Here is an 18,461-nt window from a genome sequence, read left to right as displayed (position 1 = left end):
AAGTACAGTGTGTTCTGGAGAACCAGATGTGCTTTGTGCCCTGAACTCTAAAGTACAGTGTGTTCTGGAGAACCGGATGAGCTTTGTGCCCTAAAACCCTTTCAGGAAGGTGTTTTCTAGAGAAGTAAATGAACTTTCTGCTCTGAAACCCTTTAGAAGAGGTGTTTCCTAAAGAAGCAGGCCAGCTTTCTGCCCTCAGTCCCTAAAACCAGTGTTTTCTGGAAAAGCAGGTGGGCTTTTTCCCCTAAGCCTCTTTAAAAGAGGTGTTTTGTGGAGCAGCAGAGGAGCTGCAGCCCAAACCCCACTGCAACCAGAGCTGCAGACACCTGAGAGCCTCCTTCGGAGCCCAGAGCGGCTGCCCTGCGTTTGGTTGCAATGTGGCTGCACCCCAGGCACTGAGCAAGGGGTTATTCCATTGCATCCCAGCCTGCTCCTGCTGCCAAACCCGGCTGCTGGGATGTGAGCGTGGCTGTCACTTACCCACTGCCATAGCACTGAAGCAGGAGCAGGACCTGCGTGGTAACAGCGGGTTCACTTGTCCAGGGATGCTGTAGAGCTGCATCCTGCAGCGAGTTGAACACCGGCTGCAGCATCAGTGTGGGGATGCTGGTGATATGACACGGGTAACTCCTGCACTGGGCTGCGTCCTGCGGCCTTCCTGGTGCTTGTAACGATCTGGATTCCTCAATGGAAAGCTATGGGATGAATGGCAGGATCTGTAATTGAGTCCTGCAGCAGAACTCCAGCATCAGGGAATCACACACTCACAGAACGGTTTGGGCTGGAAGGGACCTTAAAGCTCAGCCAGTTCAGCCTGCAGAAGAGAAGGCTCCTGAAGGGGAGCCCTCAGAGCAGCTCCAGTGCCTAAAGGGGCTGCAGGAAAGCTGGAGAGGGGCTTGGGACAAGGGGGCAGGCGAAGGGGAATGGCTCAGGGGAGGTGTCCCCCGTCTCTTGCTGGGCTCACTCTGGTGCAGCTCCAGGTGTGGGGGAGCCGGGGCTGCCTCTTACCCCTTCAGTGGCTTCTTTCCCAGGCGAAGGAGCCCCTTTCCGGGCAGCACATGGTGCACAGATGGAGCCTGGTGTGGATTTCCCCCTGCAGCACCGGCCCTGGGCGCAGCAGCAGGTGATGGCTGTGACCTGTGGCCGTGGAGCCGAGGCGCTGCAACAGGAGCTGCTCTGTGCAGATAGCAATCTGCCATCACCCGGGCATCCAGCCGGATCCCACCCTCCCAGAGATGCCACGGTTTGGGGGTGCTCCTGGGCAGCAGAGCTCCGAGCATCTGCTTGCAGGTGGGAGAAGGAGGCAGCAGCAGGATGCATCCTGGTGGAGCCACGTCCAGCCTGCCTGGAGCTGGGGATGTGCAGATGGGTGTAAGGATCCTGCATGGAAGCCTCTTCTGCTGCCATGGAGGATCAAATTCCTCTGGAGCCAGGAGCTCCTGTTTCCCTGCCAAATAGTTCATTCTCCATACACTTTTAATTGTAACCCTGGTGAATAGAACATAAACCTTGTGGTGGTGCTGGAGATCATAGAGGGAGGTCAGAGGATGGTCTGGGATGAAGGGAGCTTAAAGCCCATCCAGCTCCAGTCCCCTCAGGGGGTCAGGAAGGGGTTAGGGAATGGATGCAAAGGTTGGGAATATGGAGCCAGGCTGAGAACATTGGGGCTGTTGAGCCTGGAGAATAGAAGCTGTGTGGAGACCTCAGAGCAGCTTCCAGTGTGTGAAGGGGGCTGCAAGGATGCTGGGGAGGGACTCTTCATCAGGGACTGCAGTGACAGGACAAGGGGTAACGGGTTCAAACTGAAACAGGGGAAGTTCAGGCTGGAGATAAGGCAGAAGCTCTTCCCTGGGAGGGTGCTGAGGCGCTGGCACAGGGTGCCCAGAGAAGCTGTGGCTGCCCCATCCCTGGCAGTGCTCAAGGCCAGGTTGGACACAGGGGCTTGGAGCAAGCTGCTCTATGGAAGGGGTCCCTGCCCGTGGCAGGGGTTGGAGCTGGAGGAGCTTTAGGCTCCCTTCAACCCAAAGCATTCCCTGATGATGTGATGATGAGGAGGGGTTGAATCCCCTTCCCACGTTGGTTTTCGCCGCCGCCCTGGAGCAGGTTCCTGATTGCACCCATGATCTCGGGCTGGTTTCTCTGTGTCCTCTCCTGACCGTGTCCCTCTTGCACCCAGGCTGCTGGTGGACGGCGCGGACGTGAACGCGAGGCACAGGCTGGGCTGGACGGCGCTCATGGTGGCAGCCATCAGCAGGAACTCCAGGTAGGTTCCACCTTACCTCAGCATCCCCATCACCTGCAGGCTGCTCCAGCTCTCCCTGGGTGAGCTCCGCAGGGAGCTTCGTGCAGCTGGGGCTGCTCTGGGATGCGCTCTTGGGCTGAACCTGGGGGAGCTCCTCACCGTGGGGCGCTCAGGTGGCTGCTGAGCAGGCAGCGCCGTTCCACAGCAGCATCCCCCAGCCTTGGGATGTCCGTGTGGAAGCTCCCATAGGAGCTGCCTCCGTGTCCCTCCCCTCCGTGCTCCTGGGGCTCATCCTGCCTGCTGCGTTCCCATGCTGGTGCCTCTGCGGGGCACTGGGCAACGCATTCAGCCTACAACTAAATTCAATTAGAGGCGGTTTTGTGTTTAGAGGGGCAGCAAACAAACCCGGCGGCGAAAGCCAAATCCAATTGTGGCCTTGCGGCCCCGACGGGGGCTGCGCTTTGATGTGCCACCCTCTCGGCGCTGCTTTACTTAGTCACAAGTTCATAAGCAAGAAGAAGCCCAAATGACTTGGGAAAACACGGGATTAAAGCGGCGCACAAAGGCGGGATATCCGCTCTCGGGCGATGCCGCTCCGATCCATGCGCCCAGTTCGTGTGTGGTGCGGGCTTTGATGGCTCCCGTGACAAGCCCAAAGTCCTGACCCCCTCGGGATGCTCCTTAAGGCGTGCACGGAGGAGGGGGCTCGGGGTTCTTGCTTTAACTTTGATGTCCCAGCAGCACCGGGCCCCGTTGTTTGCTCGCCCGCCGCGGGCCGGGCTCCGGAGCCTCCCCCCTCGGGCTCTGCACAATGCTCAGCACTGGGCTGTGACGGCTGCGGACCATTCCGAGCGAGCGGCGGAGCAGAACGGGCCTGAGGGAGGCAGGGAGAGGCTGCTGGGGGGTGATGAGGAGCTGAAGGCAGGCTCGGAGCGGGTACGGACGCTGCTGGGAGCACCGGGGCGCCAAGAGGCACAGCCGGGCTGGTCCCTTCCTGTGCATGGGCAGAGTGGGAGCGATGCGGGGTCTTAGTTGGGAAGAAAAAGCAGGTTTTGGTTGTGTTGGGCAAACGGGGTTGATTTTTCCCATGTTTTGGATGAAACCTGACTTGAATTGGGAACTAAAAGGGAAAATTTAAAAGTCACAGGATCATGGAATGGTTTGCAATGAAGGGAGCTCAAAGCCCCTCCATTCCCAACCCCTGCCACAGGCAGGGACCCCTTCCATAGAGCAGCTTGCTCCAAGCCCCTGGGTCCAACCTGGCCTTGAGCACTGCCAGGGATGGGGCAGCCACAGCTTCTCTGGGCACCCTGTGCCAGCACCTCAGCACCCTCCCAGGGAAGAGCTTCTGCCTAAGAGCTCAGCTCAGTCTCCCCTCGGGCAGGTTCGAGCCATTCCCCTTGGCCTGGCCCTACAGGCCCTTGTCCCAAGCCCCTCTCCAGCTTTCCTGCAGCCCCTTCAGGCACTGGAGCTGCTCTCAGGTCTCCCCTTCAGGAGCCTTCTCTTGTCCAGGCTGCCCCAGCCCAGCTCTCTCAGCCTGTCCAGGTCCCTGTGGATCCCAAACTGGATACCTGAAGCTTGGTAGGATGCAGTGGATATCCTGCTGTATCCAGTGATGTAGTTGGAGATTGGACACTTGATGGAGGCAGACCTCAATGCCAGGCTCACCCCTGGTGTAACAGCTCTGCTGATAGGTGGGTTTGTCCCTGCAAACCATTCCTAGCTTTGGGATGTCTCCAGTGGGGTCTTGCTGCTGGCTGGGGAACGCATTGAGCTGGAGCACACCCTATGGAGCATCCCTTAGCCCAGAAAGCAACCATATCCTGGGCTGCATCCAAAGGAGCGTGACCAGCAGGTCCAAGGAGGTGATCCTGCCCCTCTGCTCTGCTCTTGTGAGACCTCACCTGGAGCATTGTGTGCAGTTCTGGGGTTCTCAGCATAAAAAGGACATGGAACTGTTGGAACAAGTCCAGAGGAGGCCATGAGGATGATCAGGGGCTGGAGCAGCTCCTGTATGGAGCCAGGCTGAGAACATTGGGGCTGTTGAGCCTGGAGAAGAGAAGCTGTGTGGAGACCTCAGAGCAGCTTCCAGTGTGTGAAGGGGGCTACAAGGATGCTGGGGAGGGACTCTTCATTAGGGACTGCAGTGATAGGACAAGGGGTGATGGGTTCAAAGTGAAACAGGGGAAGTTTAGATTGGATCTAAGGAGGAAATTCTTTCCTGTGAGGGTGCTGAGGCACTGGAATGGGTTGCCCAGGGAGGTTGTCTCCAATGAGTGTTCCCAGTGTCTGCAGTGCCCCTGGAGGAGTCTGGGCCCTGGCCTTCAGCTCGCTGATGTTTGTCCATGTGCCCAGCTCTCACTCTCCCAATTAGGCAGCTCCAGTCCATATGTTTAATTCAATTGTGGAGGCCCTGCATTAACGGCTGCTGTCACTTGCCATCAGCTGCAGGATGAAGTCCCCTGTGCCCCGGGGCACTTGGGATCTGTCACTGCTTTTTACACTGAAACAAAGCTCATTCCCTTCCCCTTATCAAGTCCTGCACCCAAACACGGCGAGGCATTAACCACACCACCCCAGAGCGGGTTGGGTTGAAGGGACCTTAAAGCCCATCCAGCCCCAACCCCTGCCACGGGCAGGGACCCCTTCCATGGAGCAGCTTGCTCCAAGCCCCTGTGTCCAACCTGGCCTTGAACACTGCCAGGAATGGGGCAGCCACAGCTTCTCTGGGCACCCTGTGCCAGCGCCTCAGCACCCTCCCAGGGCAGAGCTTAGGGAGCAGCTCAGTGTGGATCCCTGGGACCTGTGCCTCCACCATGCCCGCCTCGGCGCGGTGCTTTGGAGGTGCTGTGAGCATGGTTTGTGTCAGCAGCAGCACTGCCTCGTGCATGGTGAGGGTCCAGTGGGTGTCCTGGCACTCCCGGTGAAGGGTGACCGGTGTGGAGCTGGTTTCTGTCTATGGGCAATGCCGTGGTAACTGGGGCAGTCCCAGCTCCTCTGTTGGGAGCACGCATCGGTGCCCTGTGGGCTTCCTCACCCCTTTCCGAGCTCAGCTGGAGGAACACCTGGATGCCTATAGGGACCATGGTGTTACCTGCCAGAGAGCTGAGGTGGGGAACGTGGTTTCCAGCTGGGAAGCAGGCTATCTCCATAGAGCCATGGGATCACTTGGGAGGAAGGGACCCAGGCTGGGTCTCTTCATTCCAACCCAGCATCCCAGCCCAGCGCCTCAGCACCCTCGCAGGGAAGAGCTTCTGCCTAAGAGCTCAGCTCAGTCTCCCCCCGGCTCACTGCAGTGACATTGCCAGCCCTCCCACTGCTCGGTCACTCTGTCTGGATCTGCTGCTGCCTTTCCTAAAGGCCAATTTGCTTCAATGTCCCATTACCTGCAAATTGCCGGGTGGGATCGATAGCGGTGGTGCAGGAGTGCCTGGGGGGACAGCAGGGCCCTGAGCAGCAGATGAGATTGAAGGGTGCTTGGAGACAGAGGCTGGCTGAGAGCCCTGAGTCCTCCCTGGGCCTAGGGCTGGATCACAGCCTGGAGCAGGGCTCCTGGAACAGAGCTGGGGTCTGTGCTTTCTAAACTTGAGCCTCCCTTGGTCCTGAGAGCTGCGGAATCATTCCAGATCCCTGGGCAGGAAAGTGGAGTGGAGCAGTTCTGACACCATCCATCATCGCTCTGAACCCTGCAATCCCAAGGGAAGGAGCCTCAGGGCTCACCTGCTCCAACCTCTCCAGGCACAGCCTGACCCACACTGGATGCCCAGCACCCTGTGCAGCCCCATCTTAACAGGGTCCAGCCCTGGGGAGTCACCACTGCCCTGGGGACATTATTCCAGTGGCTGCTTGTTCCCAGTGGGAATCTCCCAGCAGTAACTTGTGCCCATCACCCCTGGGCTCTCCCATGGGACTCCTTGTCCAAAGGGAGCCTCCATCTTCCCTGCAGCCCCCCTTTACCTCCTGGCACATGGATCAGGTCTCCCTGCGCCTTCTCTTCTCCAGCTGAGCAGTCCCAGCTCTCTCAGCCTTTCCTCACTGCTGCCCAGCCCTGGGAGCATCTTTGAGGCCCTTCTCTGGCCCCTCTCCAGCCCAGCCACAGCTTTGCTGTGCAGCAGGACCCAACCTGAGCCCATGTTCCAGGGGTGCCCTGAGCAGCGCCCAGCACAGTGGGACAAGGGCACCTTCATCCCTGTGGATAACGGCAACCTGTCGGGTTCTTTGTACCTTATTCAACCCAAGGCCCTTTGATTGCACGGATGCACTTGGGGACCGAGGGGAGAGGAGCTGCAGTGCCCTTGTAATGGGAGTTGACAGGCCAGAGCCTGCAGAGCCGTGTCCATCAGTGGCTGTCAGCCCGTGAGCCCTGTCACCCCTGATGGATGCTCCCCAGCCCCTCGCTGTCTGGTTGTCATGGGGAGGAATGAAGAGTTCAGGTGGCCTCGAGCTGCTTCCACAAGCGGTGAGAAACCTGATTCCTGATGAGTGCTTGGGCTGGGAATGGAGGTGGGAGAGTGCAGCCCAAAGAGCCCGGCCTGCTGCAGCCTGGTGGGGCTGGAGCTGAAGAGCTCCAGGAGCATCCAGTGCCACCATTCCCAGCACTGCCCCATGGCACTGAGGCCTTGGCTCCATGGGGTGTGACCACTCGCAGGGAGGGTGCCTCCAGCCCTGCCCTGTAGGAAACAGTGTGCTGTGAGCTCTGGGTGGGGAGGGTAGATGTCCTTTGGCAGCTCTGGGTGCTGCTGGCTGCAGAGGATCGGGATGTCCCGGGAATGATTGTGTTTGAATTGCCTGCAGCCCACAGGGGGGATTTGCCTGAACTCCCTGCAGCCCTCAAAGGCACAACCCCATGGATGAATGCCCTTGGGGTTGATTGTGAGGGGAGACTGAGCTGAGCTCTGAGGCAGAAGCTCTTCCCTGGGAGGGTGCTGAGACGCTGGCACAGGGTGCCCAGAGAAGCTGTGGCTGCCCCATCCCTGGCAGTGCTCAAGGCCAGGTTGGACACAGGGGCTTGGAGCAAGCTGCTCTATGGAAGGGGTCCCTGCCCATGGCAGGGGTTGGGACTGGATCAGCTTTAAGGTCCCTTCATCCCACCCCATTTGGGATTCTGTGTAGAAGGCCAAATGCTCTAAACTGGAGGGTGGAAACCTGGGGAGCAAATAGGTCCCTTCCAGCCCCTGCCTCTGGTTGTGCTTCATCCTGAAGTCCTATTGAAGTCCTATAGCCTTGGTGGGATGGCTCCTTTCCTTAGGTGCTGAGCTGGTGGTGTCCCAGAAGCAGCAGGATGTGGCTTTGCTTCCCTTAGCCTGAAGAGCATTGCAAGCATCTTCCATCCTGCAGGCCCAGGGATGTGCTTGGAGCCACGATCCTGCTCCAGCTGTGCTTTTCCTGCCCTGGGGACAGCTTCCACTGCTGATCCACTCCTGTGGGATGAGAACGGATTCCCATGGTGGGCTGGGGATGCTATTCCCACCAAGGGCACGCGCTGGGCAGGTCTTGGTGAGGGCTGTGAGCCCTCCAGTGCCTGCCCCACGTCTGATGGCTTTCAGGATGTGCTGCTCTGGTGGCATTGCAGTGTTCAGTCGTGGTTCCTGGTTCCTCTTCCCTAGCTGGGAATGGCTGAGGCGGGATGGCTGAGCTCTGCCTGCCTGCTCCTGCTCTACTCCTCCTTTCTGTCTCATTCCCAACAGCGTGGTGAAGATCCTGCTGGCAGCCAATGCAGATCCAAACCTTGGAGATGACTTCAGCAGCGTCTATGAGACTGCCAAGGAGAAAGGCCTCCACTCTTTGGAAGGTAACGTGGGATGGGCGCAGCCACCTGTGTTTGCTTCCCAGCTCCCCGAGTTCCTGGCTTTAAAGTGGGAATTTGACCTGGATTGGGTGGGTTTAGAGCTTCAGCTTCAGTTTAGAGCGGAGGACCTGATGGCACAGGGGTGAGTGTATGAAGGGGAAAGGAAACATGGTGTAGGTGTGTACGAGAAGCACTCCTTCAGCATCCTGGAGATAACCTGCTTCCCTGTAGCCAGCGCATCCCATGGGGTTGTGGATAGGGATCATCCCATCGACCGCATGCAGCCACTTGCTGGAGGAGGCTCCAGGGCAGGTATCCCCACCAAGCCTGGCTCCAGCTCTTATAAACTGATAGTGACTCCAGTCCTGCCCAGTTGGGCTGTAGCTGGGTGGTTACCTGGGTGCAGTCAGTGCTGCTGGCTTGGGCAGGCATCGGTGGTGCCTTCCAGCGCTGGGAGTGTTTCCGTGAGGACAGGGAAGTTCCCTGCAGTGACATTTCACCTCAGCAGCATTTCTCCTGGCTGACGGCTCCATTCCAGCCTCAGCCCAACGTTATCCCGTTGCTGGGGTGGTGATGCACACCTGGAGCCATGGAAGGGTTTGGGTTGAAGAGACCTCTAAAGGCCTGCGAGTGGCAGGGACACCTTGCACCAGAGCAGCTTGCTCGGAGCCCTGCTCTTTTCTTCAGGGCAGTTGAGATTTGCCAGGCTTTTCCCCCTTTCCAGGATGATGAATGGTCTTACATTTCCTGGGCTCCTGGGTATTGATGGAATCTGGGGGGGAATGTCTGGAAAAGCAGCAGCTGTGTCCTGCAGGGATGCTGCTGGCGCCCAGGCTCCCTGCTCCTGGGCTGGCAGGGACCCAGGCAGGACTCACTGGCTTTAACCTGCCCGAGGGGAGACTGAGCTGAGCTCTTAGGCAGAAGCTCTTCCCTGATTCTGTGATGGTGCCTCTGCAAGCCACAGGGAGCTACTGGACAACCTGGGGGGCTTCAGAGTCCGAGGCAGGAGGTCAGCACACAGAGATGTGCTCACTGCGGAGGCAGTGGAGATGGGAGCACGAGGCCCAGCAGTGGCTGAGCAATGTTCAGATGGGTCCTGGGTGGGAGAAGGCAAACACCTGAGTGGGGTCAAGTCATAGAATCATCAGGGAATCCTGGAATGGGTTGGGATGAAGGGAGCTTAAAGCTCCTCCAGCTCCACCCCCTGCCACGGGCAGGGACCCCTTCCATAGAGCAGCTTGCTCCAAGCCCCTGTGTCCAACCTGGCCTTGAACACTGCCAGGGATGGGGCAGCCACAGCTTCTCTGGGCACCCTGTGCCAGCGCCTCAGCACCCTCACAGTGACCACACGGTGACATTCCCCATTGGCATCTCCATGCAGAGCTCTGGAACCTCCAATGGAGGTGCCGTGTCTGAAGCCTCTCCCACAGCTCAGGGTGAGTTTGGAGGATGAATCCCTTGGGACCGCTTGGCCAGGGTGGTGTTTGCTCTGTAGGAGCTCAGGGCTCTCATCCCTCCCCGTGAGCCATCTGATGTGCTCCACGTGGGGATGGACCCCGCATCCATCACCTCCGTGCGGCCCATCCGAGATGCATGAAGCGGCGTTAAAGCCCGAACAATGGAGTGCCAATCCATAACGGGCACAGCCTTTATTTAAGACCAGGGATATCCACCCATAAAGTGAATTGTTTCTGCCTTCCTCCCTCTCTCAGCGTTATATATTTGGGGCTGAAGGAAAGATGAGGCCGCTCAGGCGGGCGCTGCATTAATTCTCGCCTTGACATCTTTTATTAAAAAGAATAAATTCAGTTGCATCTTTAAGGAGCCCACACCCAGCCCTGGTGCTGGGCTCCCTTCCCTCGCTTTTCCCCCTGCTTTTCTGCCTCTCTTCCCCTATTTACATATGTGCTGGATAAATATTTTCCCTTCCGAAGCTCTCCCCAAATATATTAGAGACATTTATATGGCTGGCAGGAAGGGAGGTTGCCAGGCTCGGGGTGATGGATGGCGCCGGAGCCTCCCCCTGACGCCTTATTGAGTTGCTGATGATTATCTCCCTGCCAGACATTTTTTACAGCTGAGGCTGGGCTGTCACCGGGACCATGGGGGGAAACGAACCCCGCAATAATAACGCTTTAATCTCTTTACCGCACTGCTCCCTAGTAGCTGAGATTCATCTTCCCTGACGCACGGAGTTCATTATCCTGCTCCTCCCTGGGTAGGAAATGACGACAAATAAATAAATAGACATCCTTCCCCCCCCCCAGCTCCATCTATCCATCCATCCGTGCTGGGGGAGCACAGGCAGGAAAGGGAAGGAGCCAGGGAATTCATTCATCGTGCGGGGCTGGGCAGCAGCAGGTACCCTGGCAGCGGGGTTCTCTTCTGAACGTTGTGCAGCCCATGAGCTCAGAGCCAGAGCCCCCCCCCCATGCGCTGGGTGAACCCCCAGAGTGTGAGCAGCAGCTCAGGGAGGGGATCCTGCCCCTCTGCTGCGGGAAGGGGAGACCTGAGAGCAGCTCCAGTGCCTGAAGGGGCTGCAGGAAAGCTGGAGAGGGGCTTGGGACAAGGGATGTAGGGACAGGCCAAGGGGAATGGCTTTAACCTGCCTGAGGGGAGACTGAGCTGAGCTCTTAGGCAGAAGCTCTTCCCTGGGAGGGTGCTGAGGCGCTGGCACAGGGTGCCCAGAGAAGCTGTGGCTGCCCCATCCCTGGCAGTGCTCAAGGCCAGGTTGGACACAGGGGCTTGGAGCAAGCTGCTCTATGGAAGGGGTCCCTGCCCGGGGCAGGGGCTGGAGCTGGAGGGGCTTTAAGGTCCCTTCATCCCAACCCATTCCATGGCTCCATGAAAAGGGGACAAACAAAGTAGTCTCCTTAATAACTTGTGTTGGATCCCAACGTGATGCTGAAGGTGGGAGAGGCTGTGGTTGGGGCAGTGCTCTCCCACCACCTCCTCCCCTGCCTGGCTCTGTGAAGGCCCCCCTGGCTTGAGGGAACCCATCCTGCCTGCACCTCTGCTGCTGCTGCTCAGCGGGCTGGGGACAAAAGCCTCCAGTGAAACCCAATGGGGTCCTGATGGGCCGCAGCGACTCCCTTTGGGTGCTGCTGAGCCTTCACCCCGCCGTGCTGAGCTTCCTCTGCCCTCCCCACAGTGCTCGTGACGCGGGAGGACGACTTCAGCAACCGCCTCAACATCAGGGCCAACTTCAGGGGCTGCACGGCCCTGCACTACGCCGTGCTGGCCGACGACCGCCCCACGGTCACGCTGCTGCTGGAGGCAGGTGAGTGCCAGCTCCGGGCCCCTCAGAGCTGGGACAAGCCCCCGCTCGCTCCCTGGCAGGCTGAGCTGTGCTTTACCCCTTGCTTTATTCCCTTCGTGGTTCCTCTGTTCCCGTTTCCCCCCCAGTGAGTTTCCCTTTGTCCCTGCGGACGCATCCCCCTGGTCTAGCTGCATCTCTGCCGGTTCCCTTCCGCAGTGTGGGCTCTGCTCATCTGTCACCTCCTGTATGGACATCGTGGCTGGGAATCAGAGCTCCACGATGCCAGGGGTGGATCTGCTCTGGCCAAGGCGCCCCGTGGGTGCTGGTCCCCGTGAGCCGGTTGAGGCTCCGGTGCTCTTGGTGCCTTGGATGCACAGCTCTGGGGAGAGCTGGTGCAAATGAGGCGGTGCAGTCGTTGCTCCTCGCAGCTGTGTCCCAGACCCTCCTCATGGCTCCAGATCACTGGCAATGGATAAGGTCCCTCCCAACCCAAACCATTCCATGATTCCCATGTACTCAGCCCCCTCCCAGGGAAGAGCTTCTGCCTAAGAGCTCAGCTCAGTCTCCCCTCGGGCAGGTTCAAGCCATTCCCCTTGGCCTGGCCCTACATCCCTTGTCCCAAGCCCCTCTCCAGGTTCCCTGCAGCCCCTTCAGGCACTGGAGCTGCTCTCAGGTCTCCCCTTCCTTCAGCAGAGGGGCAGGATCCCCTCCCTGAGCTGCTGCTCACGCTCTGGGGGTGCACCCAGCCCATGGGTGGGTTCTAGCTCTGAGCACTCCCTGTGGGTCCTGTTCTTACAGCATTTATCATCTTCCAGCATCCCTTGGGTTGGAAGAGGCTTGAGGAGGTCTCTGTGTCCAACCTCCTGCTCAGGGCAGGGTCAGAGCTGAGGCCAAACCAGGTTGCTCAGGGCTTAAGCAGCAGGGGCTGGAGGGTGGCTCAGGATGGTCCCTGGTGGCTCAGGATGGTCCCTGGTGGCTCCGGGTGGTCCCTGGTGGCTCAGGAAGGTCCCTGGTGGCTCTGGGTGGTCCCTGGTGGCTCCGGGTGGTCCCTGGTGGCTCAGGAAGGTCCCTGGTGGCTCAGGATGGTTCCTGGTGGCTCTGGGTGGTCCCTGGTGGCTCAGGATGGTTCCTGGTGGCTCCGGGTGGTCCCTGGTGGCTCCGGATGGTCCCTGGTGGCTCAGGAAGGTCCCTGGTGGCTCAGGATGGTTCCTGGTGGCTCAGGAAGGTCCCTGGTGGCTCCGGGTGGTCCCTGGTGGCTCAGGAAGGTCCCTGGTGGCTCAGGATGGTCCCTGGTGGCTCAGGATGGTCCCTGGTGGCTCAGGAAGGTCCCTGGTGGCTCAGGATGGTCCCTGGTGGCTCAGGATGGTCCCTGGTGGCTCAGGAAGGTCCCTGGTGGCTCAGGATGGTTCCTGGTGGCTCCGGGTGGTCCCTGGTGGCTCAGGATGGTCCCTGGTGGCTCCGAATGGTCCCTGGTGGCTCAGGATGGTCCCTGGTGGCTCAGGAAGGTCCCTGGTGGCTCCGGATGGTCCCTGGTGGCTCCGGGTGGTCCCTGGTGGCTCCGGGTGGTCCCTGGTGGCTCAGGATGGTTCCTGGTGGCTCAGGATGGTCCCTGGTGGCTCAGGATGGTTCCTGGTGGCTCAGGATGGTCCCTGGTGACTCCGGGTGGTCCCTGGTGGCTCAGGATGGTCCCTGGTGGCTCAGGATGGTTCCTGGTGGCTCAGGATGGTCCCTGGTGGCTCCAGGTGGTCCCTGGTGGCTCAGGATGGTCCCTGGTGGCTCAGGATGGTTCCTGGTGGCTCCGGATGGTCCCTGGTGGCTCTGGGTGGTCCCTGGTGGCTCCGAATGGTCCCTGGTGGCTCAGGATGGTTCCTGGTGGCTCCGGGTGGTCCCTGGTGGCTGCGGGCAGCCTGCAGCGGCACTGGGCTGCCTGTGAGCCAAACCCCACCAGCAGTGGAGGAGCAGAGGGAGCAGGTCTGAGCTGCCAGGGATGCGCTGCCATGACAACAGCTCCTTCTCCTGCTGCTCCTCAGCACCGTGACCTTGGTGGCTGCGCTTTGCTCTTGGCCAGGAGCAGGCTCTGCTCAATGCGGGTGCTGTTCCACCGCCTGCCCATGGTGCCCCTTGTTCTGCAGAGCCGGGGCAGGGCAGCTCCCTGCACCCCGTGTCCCCGTGTCCCTGTCCCTGTGTCCCTGCACCCCGTGTCCCTGTCCCTGTGTCCCTCTTGCTGCAGGAGCTCCTTCAGGGGAGCAGGAAGCAGTGACCTGGGTCTGCTTTGACACCCACCAGCAGCCTCCTGCCCCATGCAGCGTGCAGCATGGGCCTGCATGGAGAGACCCATGGAATCATGGGATGGGTTGGGATGAAGGGAACTTAAAGCTTCTCCAGCTCCAACCCCTGCCACAGGCAGGGACCCCTTCCATAGAGCAGCTTGCTCCAAGCCCCTGTGTCCAACCTGGCCTTGAGCACTGCCAGGGATGGGGCAGCCACAGCTTCTCTGGGCACCCTGTGCCAGCGCCTCAGCACCCTCCCAGGGAAGAGCTTCTGCCTAAGAGCTCAGCTCAGTCTCCCCCCGGGCAGGTTCAAGCCATTCCCCTTGGCCTGTCCCTACATCCCTTGTCCCAAGCCCCTCTCCAGCTTTCCTGCAGCCCCTTCAGGCACTGGAGCTGCTCTCAGGTCTCCCCTTCAGGAGCCTTCTCTTGTCCAGGCTGCCCCAGCCCAGCTCTCTCAGCCTGGCTCCAGGGCAGAGCTGCTCCAGCCCTCGCAGCAGCTCCATGGCCTCTGGACTACAATGGATCCTGCAAGGATTCCAGGCTGATCTTTCACACTGAGGTGGAGACATGGGTGGAATTCCCAGCCCCTGAGCACTGGGACACGCTCCTGGTTTTGCAGGATGATGATTTCCACTTGGAAACACATCCCTAGGGTACCCCCTGTGCTTTATGGGCAGAGGAATTTCCTTCTGCTGTGTGAAGGGGAGACCTTGGAGCAGCTCCCAGTGCCTAAAGGGGCTACAGGAAACCTGGAGAGGGGCTTCTACCACAGTGTGTAGGGATGGCGCAAGGAATAATGGCTTCGGACTGGAGAGGGGGCAGTTAGATGGGATGAGGAGCAGGATGGTGCTGATTCACTGCCCCCTCTCCGTGCTGTGGCCCCAGTCCCCGCTGCGACGTGGGTCACAATCGCTGCCTTGTGCTCAGCCCTGCTTTCCCTGACATCCAAGTGAGTTCCCGGGAGCTGAGACACTTTGGCAGGGACAAAGAGCTCCCTGTGAGCCCAGCACCAGGGCACCACGGGCTCAGCACCAGCGCTGGCACGCGCACACTGCCCTCTCTGTTGGGTCCGTCCCCTGGAGTGCCCGTGCAGCTGGGGGAATGAGCTGCAGCTCCGGCGCTGATGGAGTCCCTGCAGGGAGAGGCTCCAGGGAACTTCCCTGCCGGGATGGGGGTCACAGAGCATCCCGTACCACCTCGGTGCTTTCCATCCCTTCCCTTCCCTTCCCAGGCTGCTGCCCACTCCCGTTGGATGGCCCGCCTGTGCCAGTCACATCCCAGTGACAGGGACTGTTCCCTCTTCCCACTCCTGTGGGATAGCAAAGGCAGATCCATGTGTCCATGCTGGGGTAGTGTGCTCCTATGGGATAACAAAGCTTGGATCCCTGTGTCCGTGTTGGGGTGATGTGCTCCTATGGGATAACAAAGCTGGATCCATGTGTCCATGCTGGGGTAGTGTGCTCCTATGGGATAACAAAGCTGGATCCGTGTGTCCATGCTGGGGTGATGTGCTCCTATGGGATAACAAAGCTGGATCCGTGTGTCCATGCTGGGGTGATGTGCTCCTATGGGATAACAAAGCTGGATCCGTGTGTCCATGCTGGGGTGATGTGCTCCTATGGGATAACAAAGCTGGATCCCTGTGTCCGTGTTGGGGTGATGTGCTCCTATGGGATAACAAAGCTGGATCCGTGTGTCCGTGTTGGGGTGATGTGCTCCTATGGGATAACAAAGCTGGATCCATGTGTCCGTGTTGGGGTGATGTGCTCCTATGGGATAACAAATCCAGATCCGTGTGTCCATGCTGGGGTAATGTGCTCCTATGGGATAACAAAGCTGGATCCGTGTGTCCATGCTGGGGTGATGTGCTCCTATGGGATAACAAAGCTGGATCCGTGTGTCCGTGTTGGGGTGATGTGCTCCTATGGGATAACAAAGCTGGATCCGTGTGTCCATGCTGGGGTGATGTGCTCCTATGGGATAACAAAGCCGGATCCGTGTGTCCATGCTGGGGTGATGTGCTCCTATGGGATAACAAAGCTGGATCCGTGTGTCCATGCTGGGGTAATGTGCTCCTATGGGATAACAAAGCTGGATCCGTGTGTCCATGCTGGGGTGATGTGCTCCTATGGGATAACAAAGCTGGATCCGTGTGTCCATGCTGGGGTAGTGTGCTCCTATGGGATAACAAAGCCGGATCCGTGTGTCCATGCTGGGGTGATGTGCTCCTATGGGATAACAAAGCCGGATCCGTGTGTCCATGCTGGGGTGATGTGCTCCTATGGGATAACAAAGCTGGATCCGTGTGTCCATGCTGGGGTGATGTGCTCCTATGGGATAACAAAGCCGGATCCGTGTGTCCATGCTGGGGTGATGTGCTCCTGTGGGATAACAAAGCTGGATCCGTGTGTCCATGCTGGGGTGATGTGCTCCTATGGGATAACAAAGCCGGATCCGTGTGTCCGTGCTGGGGTGATGTGCTCCTGTGGGATAACAAAGCCGGATCCCTGTGCCAGGACAATGAGTGCTGAATCCAGGGCTGCAGGTCCGGAGGAGGAGGTCGAACACCTCCGCCCATGGCCCTGCCCGGGGCCCTTTGTGCGCACAATGTCCCCTGAGCGCCGCGGGATGCTCCGGTGGCTGACATGGAACGGGCTCCCCACGCTCCCTCCTTTACCCGTCCCTCCACCTGCCTTTTACCAAGCGTCCCCTTTCCTCTGCCCTTACACTTCCTCTGCTCCGTGCCGTGCCCTCGGGGCCGCAGCCATTAACGCTGCTCCGGCCACCCCCCCCCATCCTGCAGCGCTGGGGGTTTCCTATGGGACCCCCCCCCCTTCACCCCATAGCCCTGGGCCTTTGTGGCCATTCAGGGCCTGGCTTGACCCCTGCGGGACCTTGTGGCCTGTGGCCAGCATGTGTGTGCCCAGCAGAGCTTGTCCGCCCGCGCTGGTGGCGGGGCCGGTTCACAGCCCCTGACCTGGGCTGACACCGTGGGCGCTGGGGGGATCCTGCAGCCGTGGGGCTGCCCCGGTTGCTGCCGGGGCAGGATCGATGCGCAGGGCTTTGTGTGGGGCGCGGGGAGGGCGGCAGCAGGTTCCCCACGGGAGAATCCGCGGTGGAAAGGGGGCTTTCATTATCCCGGTGTTTGAATGCGCTGCATAAGGACGGGAGACGGAGAGGAGCTCTGAGGCAGAAGCTCTTCCCTGGGAGGGTGCTGAGGCGCTGGCACAGGGTGCCCAGAGAAGCTGTGGCTGCCCCATCCCTGGCAGTGCTCAAGGCCAGGTTGGACACAGGGGCTTGGAGCAAGCTGCTCTATGGAAGGGGTCCCTGCCCGTGCCTTTAGATGAGCTTTGAGGTCCCTCCCATCCCAACCCATCCCATGGCTCTGTGAGCTTTGGGATGCTCAAGCCCACGTGCCTCGTCCCTCCTGTAGAACGTGAGCACAGTGCTCGCGGCTCCAGTTAGAGGCAGGGAAGCAGCAAAGAGCAGACATCTGTGGGCACGTTTTAGCTGCAGCTGCAGGAGCACAACGTCTGGATTCCCTTTGCCAGGAAATTCGGCGCATCCATTTGTTCCCCTCCCTGCTCCTGGGTAACTGCCGATGCTGTGGGGAGGGTGGGGGGGGGTAACACCACACGGGGTGATGTTTGCATCAGCAAGCGCTGGTGGGAGGCTCTGGAATAACCAGGTTGGAATTGCAGCGGGGTTTGGGTCCTGCATCCCGCATGGAACAGGGCCCAGGTCGTAGATGGGCCGCTGGAAGTGTTCCCACGTGAGCTGGGTCCCGTCAGAACCCGATTTATGGATCCTGGAAGCTCCCTTGGCAGCTTTCCCAGCTCCCCTTGATCTCTGCTGGCTGTGCCTTGCCCCAGGCAGAGCTGCTGGGGCAGGTCCTGCAGTGCCAGCCCGTGGGGCAGAGCAGCAGGAACCAGGGCACCCCCACAGCAAAGGGGGTGCTCAGTAAACCCATCGCCCCTGTGCAGCAGTCACTGCAGGGTGGATGCTGGCTTTCCAAGGGAGAAGTGGAGCAGGTTTACACCTTCAGACCCCGGTGCCATGCCCGTGGTGCCACCTTGGCTTGGAGCCTTAGAGCTTAGGGGCATCCAGGAAGCTCTGGGAGGAGCCGGGTTGGGGGGTTCCAGTCCCTGATGCTGTTGTTGGGGTTCCCCCTCGTGGTGTTGTGCCCCTGTGGTCCCAGAGAGGGTCTGTGGGAGATGGGGGCTGCAGGAGAGCTGGAGAGGGGCTTTGGGAAGGGCCTGGAGGGCCAGGCCAAGGGGAATGGCTTGAACCTGCCCGCGGGGAGACTGAGCTGAGCTCTGAGGCGGAAGCTCCGTGATCCCATCAAAGGCTCGGGCTGTTCGGGAGCTGCATTTGGGGCTCAGAACCCCTCTGTTCTTTGCCTTCCCTTTCAAACCAAGCGGCCCTCCCAGGGCCTGTCAGTGGTGCTTCACTGCAGCGCGGGTGCAGGCTGGTTTGTGGCTCCTGATGGCTGTGACCTGAGAAAGGAAACTGAAGCCTCATCATCTCCCTGCATCCGCACGTGTGGAGCTGCTCCACTCCTGTCCCTGTGGAGCTCGGGACCCACAGAGCCTGCCCAGAGGGATGCGTTCCCTCCCTCCCCAAGGGGAAGCGGTTCTCAGCACTCCCAGGTGGACACAGCTCCACTTGTACTTGCTGCTCCCATCCCACCCCACTGGGGTGTGGGGTGCTGCGGGCTCGGATTGGATCCCGCATCCCAGTGTCCCAGGGTTTCATCCCTGGTGTGGCAGGGCTGGAGGGTCAATAGCCAGGCACGGAGCATATTGAGCCATGGAGCTCACGGGCTCTATTGAGCTGTTTAATCATCTTTGGCACAAGGTACAGAGCAGCTGAAGGGATCAATAGGGAATTTATCACACTCCC

The 18,461-nt window shown here is 59.7% G+C and overlaps 1 protein-coding gene across 1 annotated transcript in view; it reads left to right on the top strand.

Moving 5' to 3' along the window:
- Positions 1-18,461, top strand: part of CLPB (ClpB family mitochondrial disaggregase) — a 52,274-nt gene that overhangs the window by 8,052 nt on the left and 25,761 nt on the right. Inside the window, exons 3-5 of the mRNA XM_061442139.1 lie at positions 2,177-2,263; positions 7,930-8,033; positions 11,182-11,310. Coding sequence (XP_061298123.1) covers positions 2,177-2,263; positions 7,930-8,033; positions 11,182-11,310 — 320 coding nt within the window. The remainder of the gene's footprint in view (positions 1-2,176; positions 2,264-7,929; positions 8,034-11,181; positions 11,311-18,461) is intronic.

This window comes from Pezoporus flaviventris, unplaced genomic scaffold (assembly GCF_033815535.1).
Source record: "Pezoporus flaviventris isolate CSIRO_AGI_PZ_B2104156 unplaced genomic scaffold, CSIRO_AGI_Pfla_v1 ptg000215l, whole genome shotgun sequence".
In the NCBI taxonomy this organism is placed as follows: Eukaryota; Metazoa; Chordata; class Aves; order Psittaciformes; family Psittacidae; genus Pezoporus; species Pezoporus flaviventris.
This window is presented reverse-complemented; position numbering and strand designations above follow the sequence as displayed.